We start from the raw sequence: 19,246 nt of genomic DNA, 5'->3' as shown, positions 1-19,246 counted from the left end.
AATTCAACTGGAGGTCCATATCCATTCAGAGTATTTACAAAAATGACAACTTTCTAAATTTAATAACTTTGCAATGATAGAATTCAGAGGATTATGTCTCAATTAAATACTTATGTATTGTCAGCCACCTTTTCTTAGCAAAATATAAGTTTTAAGAGAACATGTCATGTAGTGGATACATTTCTAAACTTTCTTGCAATTGTTTAACCTCCAAAAGAAAACTTGTAATACAATATATGCAAGCTCCCACACAGAACCTATGCATTTCCTTTCTGTTCAAGTTTATAGGTAAAATCCCTTGAAAACAAAATGCTCTTTAATATTCTGCAAGTATGAAATGTTAAATAATTTTGTTAAGTTTTACATCACGTTGCAGGCCATAGCCCGGATTGTGAGGCCATGACTCCATCTCTGACCAGAAACTAAACATGAAATCTCTAAAACGATTTTAATTATTAATTGAGTAAACTATTCGGTTACAGTTTTAAAACTCTTTTGTGATTATTTTACTTTAAGAAATTAAGAAAATGTGTTAATTTTTTTCTTTGGCAAAGACAAAAAACTTTTGATCCCTTCTATTCAAACATGAGCAAACAATTAACTGCTCATTCTGTTGAATTACTTACTTCGACAAACACAATTGTAAAAATACAAAAGAAGAACACTGTGGATTCCCTTTTATTCTTAAAATTTTATGTACAAGTGCGACTGATTTTTTTTAAAAATGTACATTCAATATAGAAAGTTTATATACGTAATATTACATTGAACATTTCACAAATTGCACTAGTCTTTCACATAGATTCAAAATCAGAGTCAACGTCATTCGTCACGTCTTAGTATAAGCTCATTTCCGGTGGTTATTATTCACTTATAAATAATCTAGTGCTTTTTGCATTCTGGGGGGGAATAATTACTGGAAAAGCCTTCAAAGAGAGCAGAATCAGATCAGAGGAATAAGAGGCTGGACATTTGGAGAGCAGATCTGTTTTAACTTTGAAAGACTGGATTGAACAGGACTTGACCAAACCAGAAAAGAGGTCAGAATCACTCGGAGGGTTCAAGTGACATTTTCTTGTAGAGAAATAGGAAAGAGATATCATAAACATATATGTCTTCTGATTTCCTATTTCACATTTTTTTCCTTTGCCATATGAGGATCCATTATATAGACAAGTAAATGACAAGTTTATGTAAGATTGGTCATGTGCCCAAATGTGTCACAAACAAGGTCACGAATCCTCTGTTCAAGATTTAGAAGTGTAGCCAATCAGAATATGATGAAGAGGAATAAGGTAATAGATAAGAGACAGTTAACCTACAGTATAACACACCTCAGTCTTCCAATGTCATGAAAAAACAAAATCTAGAGTAAAAAATATATTCATACAAAATGTAACCTCTTCTGTGTGTCATTGGAAGAAACAAGAAAAGAAGCACAGAAACAAGACAAATGTGGTCATCCGTTAAAACAATTTCAAAGTGTTTATGAAGACTTGAGTGTCATTTGTAAGGGGAGAGTGATCCTGGAGAAGGTGTTGCAGAGATTTTGGTGACGGTCAAAGATGGCCCGCTCTCCTCTGTCTTTCTCCCTCTCCATCCCCTCGTCTGGGAGCTTAACAGTCCCTCTCTGAGCTGCGGCCGTGAAGCTGCAGGGCAGTCTGGGTGCCTGAGCGTGACTGTGAGAGTGTCCATCAGCCTTGATCTCCAATGTCGTTGTCCACAGGGGGTGGGACGTTGGGCATTACAGGGGTGCCAGTTCCTGCTGTAAGGTAACCTGCTACTCCTGGACCTATAGGTGACCGGAAGAAAGATATGATTCAGAAAAAGTGTGACTGGGCAGGATAGCTGGAGCTAACTAAACTAAGATACATCAACTACTGTATGGCAGAGTGATCACTACATTGAGAGCTTATTTTAACCCTTTTAAAAACTTGCTCTGGTGTCCTTGGAGGTCAGAAATGTGTGTGCCAAAAAAAACTGCCATGAAATGATATATCAATATTATTTTCCACTTTGACAAAGTTCAATCTTTTAACCAGCTTTAGTCCTGACCCTCACTAGAAAATAATTATTTTTTAAAGATTTTTTATGTTTGTTTACATACTGCCACTGTTGTGAAACCCCCCACAAAAATGTAATTTTTCTGTATGTACTGTACATCTGAGGCTTATCAACGATTTGCAACAACATAGATTTTGATGCATTGTATCTAACACTGAAGTGCTCCATAATACAGCAGCAATGCCCCTAGTGAAAACCAGGAAAATAGCATGTATTTCTCCCATAGGGCAACCATGAGAAAATGTCTTAATCTGGTGGAAAATAGTAATAACTAGAATTTTGAAGCCAGGGCTCTAGACTAAAAGCATAATACAATAGAATTCTTTATTTTATGTTGAAAGACCATTCGTACCAAAACGGTGGTTTAAATGGGTTTCAAAGGGGTAATTTTTGTCCTTAGGGTCTGAATGTCTGTATTTTGGTAACAGAGTAAATTATAGACTTAGGAGTTGAGGTTTAACTCCAGCCAACATTTATGCAAAAAAACATTTATGCCAACAAAAGCCAAAAATGTCCTTAGTAATGCACAAGGGTATAAATAATCAACATTCAAGGGCATTTATGTTCCTGAAACTGAAGTGTGATAATTAATTGGTGGATTGAGATGAAGATTAAGATTAAGTTATGACATTATGCTCAGCACTGTGAAGATGAAGAGATGGGAATAGAAAATTAAGTGTGGGTCAAAGATGGAGGTAAAGAGGCAAGGAATGGGAGTAGGAGCGAGGTCAAAGTCTACCTGCATCAGAGCAAGAGAGAGGAGGGCTGTGAGGGCCCAGCTTAGGAGTCTATAGCCCACCTCGCAGTGGGCTACTGGCGGCCAGGAGAGAAGGAGTGGATACCCCTGAGGAGGAAATGTGGAGGACAAAGAGGAAGGAAAGGGCAGAGCCAGGAAGTTATAGGACGGGGAGACAAAAAGGGTCTCTGGATTTAAGCACAAGTGAGGAGTCAGCCACAAAGTGTTTTTGAGGATAAAGCAAAGCATTAAGATTACAACAGTAAAGAGAAAGACACTCAAGACTTACCTTTTAAACACTGACAGAACAATAATTGCTTGTCAAGAAAATGTCTGGTGTTGTGATGCTGAGTGTTTAATAGCAGGTTAAGTCAAAATAGAGATACTTTACCAGTCAGGTAGCCTGCAGTCTGAGACTCTGAGATGAAAAGATCATGTTTCTGGTCTTTGAAGGCACTCCACACTGAAGACTTCGCTAGAATCTCATTCACCTGCAAAGCAGTGATTGCCAATCAATTAACGGTACTAATCATTCAGTGGTTTTATCATGCGGGTCATGTATTCCCATCATACCTGTTCTCCGTACTGCAGACTGCGAGTCATGGACTTGAGAGCCTTCACTATCTGGGCCTTGGTAGCTGAAGGGTTATCTAATGTCTCTAGGCCGATTCCTTCCAATAGCTTCAGAAGGTATGGAACCAGCTCCATTCTAAGAGCCTGTTCAGTTCATTAACAAAATACATTATTATTCATTTTACCTAGTCATCAAACATGACGTACATAAATAAAATAAAAAAAATAAAAAGAATAATAACGATGACAGTTTACCTGGGCGACTAGTTCTGACTGCTCCTTCTGGAACATGCGGTTTAGAGCTTCACAAGCTAATCCAGCCATGTCTGCCCGAGCTTTCATCCCAGTCATGAGGGGGCCGATAGTCTCCAGAGAAGCCATGGAGCGTACACACAGCTACACAAAACAAGACAGCTTTGGTTAAGAATTATAGTGCATCACAGCGCAGAAAGGAGACAAACTGTTTGTTGGCAAATCGTAAAAAGCAGTGTGATCATGAATATTCTGAATACATTAACTCTGGGCTCTTTGAGTGTGAATCCTTAAAGTGGCCCTCAGGATTTAGGTATTGTACTTCCATAACGTTTGATCAAAATTGATGTAGCAGTCTGAAATATATTCTAACTTGTAGTCCCCAGTATCTAGTCCAGCTCTATATACACCGGTCCTACAATTCCCATAACGCAGCATCTTTCCTCGTCATTCCAACTGATCGACCAATCGATGCAGAGCCCCTTTAATGAATAAGAAGTGTAAAACAATGTGTAGCGAGGCCTGAAAACTAAATGTATACTAATATATAGTCTATATAAACATATATCTATATATTTGTTTATATACTGTGTTTGGTTCCTCGCCTCATTGTCTGATAGCACGTGGATGAGGCGGATGGAGCTCTTGGGCACTGCGTTGTTCTTGTGGTTGAGTGCTGCTAGAACGCGAGGCAGGTGACCCAAAGGAGGAACCTGGTCGGCCAGCTGGCTCTGTGTGCTGAAAAGACATACTGCTGCCGTAGTAACCGTCTCTAGGGCCTCACCCTGCAGGAGATCACAGGATGAAGTGAAATTGATCGTGTAAAACAGCTGAATAAGTGAAAATAGGAACCACTGTTTGTGTTTCTCAGTAAGGCAGCTCACATTGGGGTTGTTTTTCTCGTGCAGCTCAGTCAGGGTCTCCAGGAGGGACACCAGGAACTCTCGAGGCTTGCGAAGCACCCAGCCTGGCTGAGCAATAAAGATACGCAAGAAGACTCCACCAACTTCTATCTCGCCCTGTCCTGCTCCATAAGCCACTGTGAAGTCCTCTGGCAACTGTGCACAAAAACCAAGAATGTATTGCTATGTTTAATCATACACAACTGTTTTATTTTAAGTAATATATTTTGCACTTACTTTCCAGTTCACATCAGGATTATCCTTCTGCTGTTTAAAGTGCCTGGAAAAATGTAAAGAATGAAATTAGACAATCACGATGCTCTAATATTTCAAACATGTCACTCTCTTGACTACTCAGCTAGTTACTGGTTAAATAGGGTAGTGAATTGGGCTTCTGTCATACTCAAGCATCATCTCCCGGACAGTGGTGGACACTTTCTCCCTTGAGTTGTCATTCCAGATGAGCTCAGGGTTCTCATGCGTTCCCTCGAATATGTGCACTGCTGCCTCAGCGTTGTCTCGCATGGCGTCCATGAACACACCAGGAAGGAAACGGATCAGCGTTAGACGCACCTGGCAGAGATGAGAATATATAATGATACACGATAACGTGAGGACAGGAATAATTAATATATCTTTTAGATCTTTCCGTTTATAACTTTCCAGTCTGACCTTTGGTCCGACCAGCTTGTCTGAGGTCATCTTGGAGAAGAGCTCTGCAGTCTGTGTGCGAACTTGGGGATGTGTGCAGTTACAGAAGAGGTCTAGCAAGTAGATCAGAGCACCTGGGGAACAAACAGATTAACATCTGAGCATTCTGAGCATCTGTGCGCTCAGAATTTAGACAAATATGAAAAAACAAAACTGAATTCCACTGACCTTTGGCCATAGCCTCTTTAACTATCTTTGTGTTAGAAGCCAGTGCATACAAGGTTTCCAGCACCATTTGCCTGCCTTAATGATGTAATAATGATGAATTAGTCAACAGATACACACAACACTGTAATAAGTATAAAAAAAGCTGTAAAGACCATAAATTGTAAGCCAGTCAAAGTTTTCTGTTTTTACAATGTCTTCTTACTGGAGGGGAGTGAGTGCAGCAGCAACAGAAGGTTGGACAACACCAGCGACTCGGCAATGTTGCTAACACATTCTTGGTTTGACGTCACCGTATTTACAACCTGCAGAGGAAACCAATCTGAGTAAAATTTAAAATGCATCGACAATGGGGAAACACAGTAATTACTTATCCGGACCAAGAACCTCTACCTCCAAAACCAGCTGCTGTACTCTGCCAGCTCCATGAACCCGCAACAAAGAGAAGAGCAGTTTGAAATGGCCGATGCACTCTGACTCCGAACCTGAAATCATACAGAGAGAACTACGTAGAAAGGAAGCTCCAACATTAACACATCTAAATAAAACAACAATAGCTTCTTAAGAAAGAGTTGAACTTGAGGAAGTGTCATATCTCACCGGGGTTGTTCTTGATGACATTGCGGAGAGCCTCTAAAGCCATCTCAGCGAAGCGGAGCCTCTCAGCATGTTGCTGCGACTCTACTTTGTTACTCTGACTCATGGCCAGCAGAGTGTGGAGGTACTGGGCCTGGGAGCCTACGTAGTCCAGAAGACTGGCTGCAAATGCTTTAGGGTACTAAAAACCGAGATGGTAACACATTAGAGCATTACAAAAGTTATATTTTATACTGAAAATAAAAACCAAAAAGACTTGAATGTGACAAAAATGCTACAAATAATTTTTACTACTGTCAATCACAATTATAATGATGGTTTCAAGATGCCATTTGTCATAATCTAATTCAGACTGATGAGAAAGGGCAAACAATACAAAGAAATGTAATAAAGCAGTTTGAATAATACTATCTTGTTCTTCTACTCACCTCAAGAGGAAAAGCTGGTTGCTCATTGTAGACGCGGACAAAGATCTCCCCAACTATCAGCTCTTTGCTGTGATCACTGAACACAAACTCTGCACCAAAGCTTTCATCGTTTTCTCCCTATAAAGACACCATCAAGAAGATGCATTAATAACTTAAATGTGTTTGTATCTGGACAGTATATGACATATATGTTGCTCATACCCTCTTGATGTTTCCCTCCTGCTGACCCTCCAGGAACTCCAGCAGCTCGGCTCGGGTTCCATTGTTCCAGATCAAGTAAGGGTTCTCAGAGTTGCTATTCAGCAGCTTCAAGACCTAAATGCACAAAATGGCACGTGAAACCCTGCTAGGTGTTGGGGTTCATGTATGTAAAAGCTTGACATAACTCTCAACATACCTCAGATGGAGATCCTGTTCCCAGCTTCCTCGAGACGTACGGAGTCAGCATGGCTGCTAAGCTCTTGCGGATGGTGGGGTTCTCTGGAGGGGTGCCCTCAATGCCATTGGTCTCTGGAACAGGATTGTTGCTGTCCGGGGTGTGTGGTGCCTGGGTGTAGCCTCCCAGACGGCTGAGAGCTAGCAGGCTGAGCTTGGCCAGGCTGTTTGCAACCTCCTGTTGGTTTGTGTCCTGGTTTGCCTGCACGCCGCTCTCCTCCAGAGTGTAGTCGTAGTTGAAGAGGTGGACCAGCAGGTGCCAGAGCACACCAGCGTGGTACAGATGGGTCTGTAGAAAAAAATCCACTGCGAAGGAGCTTACGCACTGCACTGCCAAGGTGGCAGTTTTCGGGAGGCCCTGACAGGAGGCAAGGGAGAAAACATCCAGAAGCTGTCTTGTTGAACAAGTAAACAGCAAACATCACATGCGCTATATGTAGCATTTAATACTGTCTATATGATCAGCAAATAATGAGACCAGAAACGAGCAAAATGTTTGCCAAGAGATACAGTGGTGGCCTCAAGGAGCTTTTACATTTTAATATGTATCATATTCAATCATTATTGTTTTGATATATAAATATTTAAATATGTTGTGCAAAAGATGCAACTGCATCATTATTGTCATTAGTAAAGCAATTAGAGAAAATCATCTCTGAATAAAGAAATCAAACCTCTAACATGCAAGAATACTGGCATATTTTCTAAACGGTATGAGATATCACGGATAATCTCACAATAACATTTACATTAAAAAAATAATACAAATGGAAGATTTTATTTGTAATTATAGACAGAGAACACTGTCTATAAAGAAATAAAGTAAACCTGTGCTTGCAAGCGTCTTACCTTTCCATAGAACAAGATGTGACAGAGATCCCTGATGATGTTGGGCAGTTCGATGATCTTTTCCCTGCACTCCTCAAACTGGGCTGCAACACTGTAGCACTTACAGATGTGCCCGCACACCTGTGGCACATTCAAATATTGAAAATGTGTTATTGAAATCATTACAAGCAGTACAGTACACATCTCTAGAGAAGAAAGGTGACAATAGGTAAATGAAGAGTCATTTTACCTGTACAGCCATGTCACTAGGCTTGCTGGATGCGGTTAACACAGCAACACACCGAGAGAGGGCATCCAGCAACACCTGATTAAAAACAGTAAACGGTTGATCATTTATTGCAGAGGTGCTCAAATAATGTGCCCCATTTGAAATATGTTTTTCATCTACGTAACCCTTAAACAACACAAAACTACTTTGATCAAGAAAAATGCCCAGTTTTTAAAAAAAACAACCGGCGCCCAGATAGCTTAGTTGGTAGTTACAACACTTATATGCTACATTTTAATTGTTTATAATCACTAAATCCATTCATAAATATAGTGTATACTGGTAATTATTTAAAGACTTTTTGCATAACCAATATTCTTCAAAAAGAATATTAAATCAACACTAGAGAATTTTTCCTGCTTTGGTCCCCCTAAATGTTGGAAATGGAATTGTCCATTACATTACATTGTCCAGTTCATTCGAACTACAGATCCGCTACAGCCTGGAAATCCAGACCAAAATCCAAAAGATTAAGGGTCCGGCATCGAGTAATGAAAGTCGCCCATCTCAATAGGCGGCACCAAGCGTGCATTTGAAAATTTCACTGCACGCAATTGGATAATAGTATGACCAATCACAACGGCACACGGGGCGACATATCCAGAGCCCCATATGCTCAGCTACAAGCAGAGCTAACTGGTAGATTAAACTGTCGTCATCTGTTTAGCTCGCCTCTGGCCCGCCTGTATCAGATACAGCTTGGCTACAAGGGTATAGCTAATGAGCAGCATTACTCGATGACAGAGTACAAACACTGATTTATTCAATCACAGCTCCCCACAGTACACTGGTCCACTTGTAGATGGAGAGCTTTAGAATTTTATTTCGACTGGTTAGTATTCCAGGATTTGTGACTGTGTCTATACCTCAATGCCGTTGTCACGGCGCAGCTCCTCTGCGTTAAGAGCCGAACAGTTGACGGTGTGGAAGGCCAATTCTGCAGCAGCCGGGAGGAGAGGGGAGGCTTTGGAAAATAGCAGCTCATCTTCGGTTTCCATTGTGATTGTTTTGATAAGCATAGGGTAACCGGCGTATTTGTAAGGTTCCAGTTCTGTTCATAGACATTAAAAAAGGGAGGAGCAGCAGTATCAGTTAAACATATCAATAACCAACATGTTTACTCTAATTCATTTTAGAAACATGTGCCCTGAACTTGTTTCTTTCAAAATGTAAAGGAAGAAAGAACAACGTGAAAGAAAGTTGCATACCTTGTTTGTGTCGGTTGAACAGGATGCTCTGAGTCTTGAGGATAAGGATGATGTTTTCCGGGTCGGGGCCGTCCAAGATACGGGCAGACTTTGTGCAAAGGAACTCATAGGCTTTGTTGACTTTCTCAAACATGTCCTGAAAGATACAAGTTTAAATGCAATATGTGGATAAAAGGTATGTACACCCTTACATACATATTGTGTCAGAAATGACTGTGCTACATACCCTGCCCTCAGGGTTCTTGTCTGGATGGTACTTCTGCGCCAGTCTGAAGTAAGCTTTCCTGATTTTACTCTCCTCATGCCTGAAGACAGAAAAGCCAATATTTCTTGAGTCCTACTATTTAAATTATAGTCCATGATTATTGCTACTAAATATGAATCTGGATACAAGACGAATAGTGATAGGTGACAACAAATCAAAGGCCACTCACTGCCCCTGTCCTTTCGGGAGGTTGAGGACTTCGAATGCATCATCAACGGACATGGAGGGAGGCTTTTTCTCCACCTCCCTCTTCCAAGCTTCAAGGGTGTCTTTTAGCAGCTTTACCTGTCAGGATAATAGCGGTGCATCGAAATGTTAAAGAAGCCTGTCTTAGAAAACACAAGCTGGACATTGATAAGGAAATACAAGCTTGGATAAATAAGAACAAAAATAAAAACCTACAGCATCTCGAATGGGCCAGTTGGGGAAGCGGATGGTGTCACACAGATGTCTGAGGTAGTAGATGTTGCAGAAGAGCTCATTGTCCAGCTGAGGGAAGCTGACTACAGGGATGGGGCAGTACTGGTAAAGGGCCCGCGTGTTGCTCTGCAGCCTGGGGCTGAAGTCAGCTATGTGGGCAGCAATCTTCTCAATCATCAAGCGCCTGAAACAAAGAGTTAAAACACAAGGCATTATAATAATAATAAATCCAAAAGCTGACTTTTACTGCTGCACTTCTAAATATCTCTACATTGCCTTTTAAAGCACACTAATTAGACATGATAGAGTCTAACACATGCCTCATCTCACTGCTCCAAATGGCCTCAGGTGTGTCAAATTCTCCAAGGAATATCTCTGAGAAGCGGTCAGCCTCGTAGTTCTCCAGATAACACACCATGGCCTCAGGCAGTACCGGCCCCAGAACACTACGCTGCACTATGTCCTGACCCTTCGACTGGGGAGGAGGCACAAAACACAAGTGTTATTATTTTTTTTAAAGGAGGTTTGATTCATAAAATACAATCTGTTATAATTTATATGCTACAAATCTGTAAAAAAAACATTACCTCCTCTGATTTGAAGGCTTGTTTCAGATGTGTGTACTTCAGAAACCTTAAAAAAAAAATCACAGGAATGTCTCAGAGCTCAATATCAACACTGCATGTTATTAATGTGTAATGTCTTATTTCTAATTTTCCATCACATCCACATTAGGGTGGAAGCCAAGATCAAATTACTTAAAAACAAGCTGCTAGGCTAAAATGTCAATCATGACTTCATGACAATAAAAATACAAAATATCTAAAAAATGACTAACTTTTTTGGGGAAAACTTTAGAATGTTTGCACAAAATGCAAATGTCTGTGATTTCACCTTGCTACAGGAAGCACGTTGGAGCCCGTATACATCATGATGAAGAAGAAGACCCCAGTTAAATAGAGGCGTTGCAAGTTAGGGTTGTCCTGCATCACCAGGTTCAGAACGTTAGCAACCTTTTCCACCAGGGTGGGGTCAAAGGTCAACAGCAGCTGGCAAGTACAAAGAAAAACAATGGGGGACCATCAAGATGTGATTTTATTTAATTCAGCAATTCACTAAAATAGATATGACACCATTGTATAAACAAAACAAAAAATCAGACTGAGATTGAGCAGATACCTGGACAATGTGAGGGAGGCAAGCATTGTCACTGATCATCCTCTTGATCTTAGGTAAAGGACGGATAATGGCATTATCTTGGTCCCTGAGCAAGAAGTAAATATACAGGTCTAGTCATGGCCTAATGATTTAATGTTTCAACCAAGAATCATCACACATATTCCAGTGCTTAATAGAATGATATTATGATACCATATAAAAGAGGAGGTATTTTCTGGACATACAACCACAGAAATATTTTTGCTGTGCCCACCTGCTGGGGTAGTAGGAGCACATGGTGATCAGCATGTTAAGGATTAGTGTAGCCAGGTCGGATTCGTTCATCACTGCCTGTCCAGTCGCCAGGAGACACCATTTTAGCTGGGGGATGGCCTGTAGAGGGCGCCAGCCATCCATCCCCTGAGCCCAGCATCTTGTCTTTGCTGTCAGGACACCCGTGCTCCAAAACTCCTGCATCTGGAGGAGATAACGTTTTTAAAAACAAACACACAAAGATGAGTACTGTGGCTGCTGCAGAAGAAAGTAAGAAGCAACAATAAAGTGCAGCAACTACGAGAAAAACATAAATCAATAAAATAACTTTGTTTGATTACATTTTGACAACTTGTTTTTAGCAGGTATTAGATGTGACTATTTTCAAATTTATTTTATAGTGAAAATTGGGGAAGTCCCAGTGCTTGACAGTTTAACACCTCCTCAAAACTGAAAGGTCCTCTTCTTTCCTTGTCGGCGTTACCAAAGTACCACTCTTTCTCACTCTCTCTCTTCATGTCTGGCGATGCCTCCAGCACGTTGCTCTGTGGAGATTAAAAGGCCTTCTGTTTGACACTCCAGACAGATTAATTAGGATTTTCAAACGTGGTTCAACGTTTAGCTAAATCTATGGCTCATAAACGTCTAGTATCACATGTAATTGATCAAATCAATAAAAGATATTATATTCATGTAATGCAACTCAAAAACTATAGCAATGTTTTTACCTGTAGGGGCACAGTAGCTCTGTTGGTATGCAGATGGGCCATGGTGAGCAGATCCACCAATATACGCACTCCATTTGAGTCCATTACCTCCTTCACATTTTTCTGCAGAACAAAAAAAAACATTTTTACACAGACAGACAGACAGAGAGAGAGAGAGAGAGAGAGAGAGAGAGAGAGAGAGAGAGAGAGAGAGAGAGAGAGAGAGAGAGAGAGAGAGAAGTGATTAACAAACAGGCATGAAGTGCTGTTGCTTTTGAAAGCTTACCTTGTTGAGAATGAGTTTGTTAAGGAAGAGGATGAGTCTGTCTCTTTCCAGTTTGTCTGTACACTGTAACCACAGGAGAGCATTTGGGATTTCAGGATGAATTAGAAAAATAAACACATCTCAACGATATTAGTTCTTGCAGAGACAATTTGTACTCACTCGGTCCAGCATGCCCACAATGTATTTTGTGTCTGTGAAGGGGCCAATTTCCTCATAACATTTCCCATAGACTATAGCAAGCGCCTGCAGGCACAGGCACTTCATCGTAACTTTTGGTGTAAGCAGAAAGCGATGGTAGAGTTCATTGAAGAACTCATATCTAAAAGGAAAGAGAAGCATGATTCATCTTTTTTGGATTCAGTACAGAATGATAATATTAGTGCAGGTGGTTGGGTTGTTGTAATGTAGTCCTACGATCTCTTGATGGCATTCGATTCGTCACTTTCATCCTCCTCAAGCAGCAGACGCAGGTAATAATCCCCAATCTTAATCTCATCTGAAAGGCACTCATATTTCACCTGCAAATAATATATACAGATGTACAGATATAGACAAATTTTGCTCACATTATATGTATTACTTTTAGAAATAAATGTATTTTTGTGGGATTAAATTATAACGATAGTCTACCCTGGCCCAAAATGCCATTGTATCACAAATTTTGATGGCCCTGGACCTCAAATTTGTGTAATGGTTCAGTGTTCTATATTTGTTTTACCTTTCACTTCTATGCTAAAATATACAAATAATCTATAAATAAATAGTTTAAAAAACAAAACAAATATTGATGGTTAGAACCAAATGAGAGACAGACATCAGTGAGTGTAACATACTCCAGCTGAGCACAAACCTCAAACTCCTGGTGGTTCCAGGAGATAACGGTGGCACTGCCGAGCTCACGGTCCACGCTAAATGCGCGCATCTCCCCTTCCAGAGCATCCCGCAGCTCCTCTCTTGTCCTCAGGTTCCAGATGAGGTTGGACCGTGCATGGTCGAGCTGGAATCTTAAAAAAAGAAGAAGACAAAAAAAGCAGTTCAGGAAAGCTAAAATATTATTGAGATGGACTTAAATCCCCTGTGTCTCACAAAAAAGTGTCCCTAAGACAGACAGATATGACGTAAAAAACATAGAAAATGAAGCAGCTCAAAAGCGGTGTTTGGTGTTTTTTTGCCCCAACGTCTCCTTCCAGACAACTAATGGGTCTGAATTTAAGGCTTTTAAGTAAGGCACAGGGCATAATCCCAAAAGTTGGACTCTGCATTCTGAGTATTACAAAATCAGGATGAGCACCACAAATGTGCCAGACATTAGGGTCAACATAGCTAGAGAATATGGCTGAAACTCTCTATAGGGCCATCTTGTACCTGTAGTAGAAAAGCTCCCAGTTGACTTCAATCTTTATTCTCTGGCGTCTCTTTCTCAGGATGACAGGCTTTTGGTTTGGGTTCTGAAATCAAAGCAAAAACACTTTGAGGAACTGCTTCAAATCATTCTTAACAACATTAAATATTTGTCTTTCTAAAGCTTATGGCACTTATGACAGTTGTGAAGGTAAAATGGCAACAACAAGAGCAATACTTCACACAAGGACCCAAGAAATGAAGTGAATGGCACAGATGTGAAGAAAAATGTAACAAAAATGTTTTTAAGAATGGAGAAAGCCACATATTAGGATATTAGGACAATAGGTCAACAAAACACAACACCCATAAAAACAATGTCATCATCACACCAACATAGAAAACCAAAGTGGGATCCCAAAAACTGGATGTGTTCTGTAATTCTTGCTGGGCGATGATTAAGATCACTATTCTCATTAATCTGTTGCTTCTCAAGAGGATGCTGCTACTCAAGTATAACAGCCTTAATTTGCCTTTTCACTTGCAAGGTAAACATTTTTTGTCTTTGGTGCCATAAACAAAGAAAATTCCTGCAGTTAAAATGGTGGAAGCAATGTAAAATACAGTTCCAGAGGCCGTAAAGGCTGCTTGGCAAAGGTCCTTCCGTTTATGGTAATTATACTTGTCTCAAACTAAATGTGATCATTATTTACTGATGACAAAACACTACAAGTACAAGTTCTCTATTGACAAAACACAACAGGTACAAATTCTTTATTGACAGTGGGACAGGAAAAGATGAGTTCAAATCTGAGGTTTTATTGTCTACTGTATAATGTAATAACTTCTTCTTTTCTTGCATCTATTTGAAGACACATGTGGCAATCCCGTGTAGATGATAACAGATCATCGCCTGGCTGAATTTGAAAAAACACACCCAACATGTCACATGAAGATGGAAAAATGGTTTGGTCGAGAGAAAAGATGGGAAGAAGAGAGCATGGATCCCATTGGTCAGGCCTACTTACCAGGTTATTTCTGTCCTGCTGCATTGTTTGACAGCAGAGAAACCACACAAGACAAGGGAAGGGTGGGGCAGATACAACACAGAGAGATTATTGTTCCTCAGGTCAAACAGAGATGAATCAGGGGAAAAAAAGCATCACAGGTCACAAGACTACGTTATACTAAGAGATTGACATACAAAATTAAGTAGTACATCCTTTGAATTTATTAGCTGATGATCCACTAGATTAATGTATTTTCCAAGACTACTTGCTAACAAATATACATGTATTTTGATTAGGGAATATCCAGTGAAAGCAAACCAATCTAAATAGCAAGTTGATCAGCCATTTTGAGTCAATCAAAACAAAGTTGTAGAAAAGAAAAAGGAAGCTGGGTGCATTCAGATAAAGTTTAGAGGTTTTTAACATTGTTAGGGAGTAGATTTGAGTTCAAGTTTGTAGGAATGCCAAAGAGCAGACAGTGGAGGGTCAACGTTTTATTAACAGTATAGATGACACCCCCAACCTCATCCCACCCACTGACTATGTGCAATTGTGACATTTAAACTTGTCATCAAATTTTCATCATAACGTAATGCTTTTCCACCAAATTAGCTCTGGTTCTTGAAGCTATTGCGTTCAGGATTCTTGGAAACTAATGCTGTCTAGCGAAACAGCCTTTCAACGAGTTTTGAGCGGAACCATTGTAATCACGGATGTGTCGTCAACACACTGCACAACGGAAATAAACTATAGTAGCAAGATGGCGGATTGCATTGATTGCCAGCAAGCTTTTTTTCCGTTACAACAGATTTTAGTTTTCTTTTCAATAAACAAGCATGTACCAACTAATAATGAGACCATTTGGTCTAAAAGGCTCCGAATGGTTCAAAATTAGGAATGTCAACGGGAACCAATTTTATGTTGGTGGAAGAGGTATTATCTACAAGAAAGGTGACCTTTGAATTCAAAGAACATTTTGGTCACACTCAAACACGCCTGTATTGGAAATGTTTGTCTTAGCTTAAGAAAAAAAATGTGTGTTAAACATGTATGAAAATGTGCACAAGCATTTTGAAGAGCAAGATAGGCAAGGTGCAGAAAAATCAAAACGTTTCTGTATCTTGACATTTTCCCAAACACCGTCAGTGCTGACACCGCTCTGCATGCAAAACAACAGCAGCAGCTGAAAAGTGTGTTACTGAGTTTGCCTCTGGATTCTACAGTACTGTTCAGCATCAGCAGGAAGAGCAACAGTAAGAGACACCTGAGCAGACAGATAGCAGCAGTACCAGCAGTAGCTTCTCTCATAGATAACAGGGAAATCAGCCCCCTCAGCATCTTTGCAAAGGAAATAGATCCTCACCTCCTTTTGGGCTATGCCCATTTTATCCCTCCAGTGCATCAACACTACATCAGCCTTCTCCTTGGCAAACTTCTCCACTTCTTTGGCTGCTTTACCAGCTATACGCTGCCATTCAGGCACCTTGTTTCGATTTAGCTGGTCCTGTGGGAAACAAATATAAAACAATTATAAATGGCAGATACGTTCTTATTGAGCTGTTTGTTCATGCTGCAAAAATGTAAAGATGTGATGCGTTTCTCTAGATACCGTAGCAATTTTCAAGTTGTCACGGACGTGCATTCTGTCCATATCTTTCTCCGGGACTGGGTCAGGACTGTCCAGGTAAGCCAGCAGGCCTGTTGGCTGAAAGTGCACAAAACATAGTGAGATGGGTTAACTTTAACTGTTCCTTAGCTGCCAGAAAAAAGCCTTGGCTTACACCCTGCAGTACTTTGCATTTTACTAATAGCTTCTGCCAACAATATTGGACAGGCATAAGCTACTTTTAGGTCTGAAAAGGTGTGTTTGTAGCCTTACCAGTATCCTTTTTAGAAGGTTCATGGCAACAGGGTTTTCTGCAGTCCAAAGTCCCACCAGGTGACGACTTAGCTGCCTGAGAAAACAAAAAATATCACGTAAGTAGCTGAGCCATTTTATTTTTCTTTTGTTAGAGAAGACATTTTCTGTTCATCTACTGTATTAAGTGCAGCTTTGTCTACCGTTACATGCAATGAGTGTTTCTCTAGTTAAGAGTATTTATAAAATTTGAAACAACAAATAGAGAGAATTAAACAGCAGCTGGAACCAACAAGTCCAAAAGACAAGATCATTGTGTGTCAGTTTGTGGATTTAGTGAGGTTGGACCTGTTGGTTAGCATCCGCTGGTCAGAGCTGATGGTGAACAAAGAAGTGTGCAGATGCCTCGGAAGAGCCCCTTCACTCAAGGCCAGGTCCTGCATCTTGGTGGCTATTTCCTTGTCTCCTTCCTAAATTTAAACAAACATAGGACATAAATGTCATAAAGCATGAACACTAAAGACAATCCAATCATGAAATCATTTACAATGTAAACCACCTAACCCACAAAAAGGCTTACCTCAATAATGGCCTTCATCACTAGGCCTGCTCCCTTCACTATTGCCATAGAGGGATGCTGGAGATGAGAACAACATCATTCAGTAAACAAGCATCTACTGATTTGTCATAATACTATCATAATTAGGGCGGGAAAGGTTTATTCACACAAGTCAACTACCTGGAAGAGTTTGAACAAGGTGCGACCATCGGAGGCAACCATCTCAAGCAGCATGTCAAACTGCTGCCCCTCTGTGGTTTCACTGTAGGGGGCGCACAGGGCAAACGTTAAGAAGTCCAGTAAGGAGCTGATGACCAAAGCTCCTGTTCCATGGTCCTAAAAACAAAAGAAAGAAGAGAAAGAGAGCTAAGAATAGACTAGGCTTTTAGAAACTATACTACAACTTTTGTTCAACAACGTCTAAATTTCCAAATTCTGCATCCAGCTTGCTGACAATAAAAAGAAATGTACCACATTAGTGATGAATTTTTCAAGTAGGTTCTCCAGGAACTTTTTGGAGGACAGCAGAGAGGCCTTGTTCAGTTGCTCCTGCCTCAGGTCATAGTCATCATGCATTGGCTGCAGAAAAACATGAAAGAGAAGGTTTCAGCCAAACCGCAGGATAAAAGACAATTGTGATAAATGGTTGATATACATGTATGCATTTAGTTAATGTCTAGATGTTTAGGTGACACTTACACACATAAGGGCACAGAGCATGTCTACAGCAGCATGTGTCACACTGTTGTTGTTCCTTTTTAAAGCTTTTACCGTTTTTACTCCCAACTTCTCCCTGAACCTAGAACACAAAAACATGCATTTACAGATTTAGCAACACCACTAAAAACGACCGAGATTTGAAAATGTTGAGGAACATAAAAATCAGAATATAAAAGCATACACATATTGTATTGTTTAAAAGAGGTCTGGGGTTGGATACACAAAGAATTCATTGCTTCAGAAGTGACTTGTTGTTTGGATTTCTAATAAAGTGTCACATCTACTGAACTACTAAGTGTAACACTATTAAAAAGGCTTTCCTTAAAGCAAAAATAAACAATTTATGTATTTATAGTGATCTTGGGGTTGAGGGGAAACACCAAGCTACTCTAGCAATGAATCTTTTAGGAAAACCAATTCTCATTCTCATTGCTTTACAGGAAAAAAAATAATAAGCAGTAAATACAGTTCCTCTCATACATCTCAGTGACCCAGAAAGACTACAGGGTTCTTCAATATTGCGATGTACGGATATTTAAAGGATAGAATGAGCAAAGCAGATACTGGGAGAGAGATGGAGTATGAGATGTCGAGAGAGAGGAAGGTCAAGACAAATCGAGGCAGACAGCTCAACTGAACACAGTGACGTGACATAACCTCGCTTCTGAACTGTCTGTCTAAAAGCCTGAGATGAAAGCAGAACAAAGATAAAAGAGGAGAAGGCTGATCGACAGACAGCTAAGAAAGATTTGGGAAACGAGGCACAAGGATTAGAAACAGAGACAGGCAAAAGGGCAGACTGAGATGTATGGATTCATATTTACGTTGCATCTGTGACTCCAGACACTTGACCAGACCTTGGAATGACAGAGCATGCCTGTTACCAGCAGCTCGACAAAAAGTACACTTTATAGAAATAAAAGCAGGAAAGTACAGTAGGAAAACTGCTGCATTCTTACTTAGGCAGCTGGGTGAAAGCCTGGAAGCCAGCCTTGGAGGCCACCAAGCGTCGAATGGCCTGGAAATGGCTCTCCAGCTCCGTATTAAGAGCCGGCAGCTCGGCCTCTTGAGATAAAAGAGACAGGATGGCGTTGTTGATGAGCTTTTCTTTGTTCTCAGAGAAAAGACCCTGGTGAGAAAAGAGAGAGAAACATTAAGATTGGAAAACTAGTGTGGATCCAGCTAAGACTGATGGACAGACAATCACACTTGGGGAACACACTCACATCTTGGGTTACTGCATGCAGCACTCCACTGTAGGATATGTTGGCATTGAATCTGAACACTGCATCTGCAAAGTTTCCATCTGAGAAAAGGGAGGAGGGATGAAACAATTAAACAAAATAATAGACCACCTCAAAAGAGACTAAAACACTGTACTTAAGAAAATGAAGCTGCAGTTTGTGCCTCATGTACGACCGTCGCAGAACTAAGCATCCAATTTTACAACTATGAGGCCAA

General features: G+C 40.4%; 1 protein-coding gene across 7 annotated transcripts in view; it reads right to left on the bottom strand.

The window, feature by feature from the left end:
• Positions 1-660: 660 nt before the first annotated feature.
• dnajc13 (DnaJ heat shock protein family (Hsp40) member C13) overlaps positions 661-19,246 on the bottom strand; it is a 33,707-nt gene continuing 15,121 nt past the window's right edge. For 2 of the 7 annotated variants that reach the window (XM_032503496.1, XM_032503499.1), the window contains exons 11-57: positions 19,012-19,091; positions 18,745-18,914; positions 18,610-18,642; positions 17,765-17,864; positions 17,537-17,644; positions 17,246-17,401; positions 17,087-17,143; positions 16,855-16,976; positions 16,528-16,603; positions 16,258-16,353; positions 16,012-16,152; positions 14,667-14,684; positions 13,663-13,745; positions 13,148-13,301; positions 12,712-12,815; positions 12,457-12,616; positions 12,298-12,360; positions 12,033-12,134; positions 11,745-11,849; positions 11,306-11,508; positions 11,053-11,137; positions 10,768-10,922; positions 10,461-10,506; positions 10,194-10,348; positions 9,856-10,057; positions 9,623-9,738; positions 9,415-9,493; positions 9,189-9,324; positions 8,847-9,031; positions 7,942-8,016; positions 7,713-7,832; positions 6,826-7,221; positions 6,630-6,743; positions 6,429-6,545; positions 6,004-6,181; positions 5,797-5,888; positions 5,609-5,708; positions 5,407-5,481; positions 5,200-5,312; positions 4,931-5,100; positions 4,765-4,807; positions 4,510-4,683; positions 4,231-4,410; positions 3,629-3,769; positions 3,374-3,517; positions 3,192-3,291; positions 1,695-1,792 (exon numbers count right to left, since the gene is read on the bottom strand). In XM_032503496.1, coding sequence (XP_032359387.1) covers positions 1,695-1,792; positions 3,192-3,291; positions 3,374-3,517; positions 3,629-3,769; positions 4,231-4,410; positions 4,510-4,683; positions 4,765-4,807; positions 4,931-5,100; positions 5,200-5,312; positions 5,407-5,481; positions 5,609-5,708; positions 5,797-5,888; positions 6,004-6,181; positions 6,429-6,545; positions 6,630-6,743; positions 6,826-7,221; positions 7,713-7,832; positions 7,942-8,016; positions 8,847-9,031; positions 9,189-9,324; positions 9,415-9,493; positions 9,623-9,738; positions 9,856-10,057; positions 10,194-10,348; positions 10,461-10,506; positions 10,768-10,922; positions 11,053-11,137; positions 11,306-11,508; positions 11,745-11,849; positions 12,033-12,134; positions 12,298-12,360; positions 12,457-12,616; positions 12,712-12,815; positions 13,148-13,301; positions 13,663-13,745; positions 14,667-14,684; positions 16,012-16,152; positions 16,258-16,353; positions 16,528-16,603; positions 16,855-16,976; positions 17,087-17,143; positions 17,246-17,401; positions 17,537-17,644; positions 17,765-17,864; positions 18,610-18,642; positions 18,745-18,914; positions 19,012-19,091 — 5,720 coding nt within the window. Of the gene's footprint in view, positions 1,793-2,803; positions 2,909-3,191; positions 3,292-3,373; positions 3,518-3,628; positions 3,770-4,230; positions 4,411-4,509; positions 4,684-4,764; positions 4,808-4,930; positions 5,101-5,199; positions 5,313-5,406; positions 5,482-5,608; positions 5,709-5,796; positions 5,889-6,003; positions 6,182-6,428; positions 6,546-6,629; positions 6,744-6,825; positions 7,222-7,712; positions 7,833-7,941; positions 8,017-8,846; positions 9,032-9,188; positions 9,325-9,414; positions 9,494-9,622; positions 9,739-9,855; positions 10,058-10,193; positions 10,349-10,460; positions 10,507-10,767; positions 10,923-11,052; positions 11,138-11,305; positions 11,509-11,744; positions 11,850-12,032; positions 12,135-12,297; positions 12,361-12,456; positions 12,617-12,711; positions 12,816-13,147; positions 13,302-13,662; positions 13,746-14,666; positions 14,685-16,011; positions 16,153-16,257; positions 16,354-16,527; positions 16,604-16,854; positions 16,977-17,086; positions 17,144-17,245; positions 17,402-17,536; positions 17,645-17,764; positions 17,865-18,609; positions 18,643-18,744; positions 18,915-19,011; positions 19,092-19,246 lie in introns of all 7 variants that reach the window. The other 5 variants (XM_032503500.1, XM_032503495.1, XM_032503497.1 and 2 more) reach the window with 5 other exon arrangements.

The sequence above is a fragment of the Etheostoma spectabile genome, chromosome 22, assembly GCF_008692095.1.
Source record: "Etheostoma spectabile isolate EspeVRDwgs_2016 chromosome 22, UIUC_Espe_1.0, whole genome shotgun sequence".
Taxonomy (NCBI): Eukaryota; Metazoa; Chordata; class Actinopteri; order Perciformes; family Percidae; genus Etheostoma; species Etheostoma spectabile.
The sequence above is the reverse complement of the archived record's forward strand: the minus strand, read 5'-3'. Positions and strand labels throughout refer to the sequence as shown.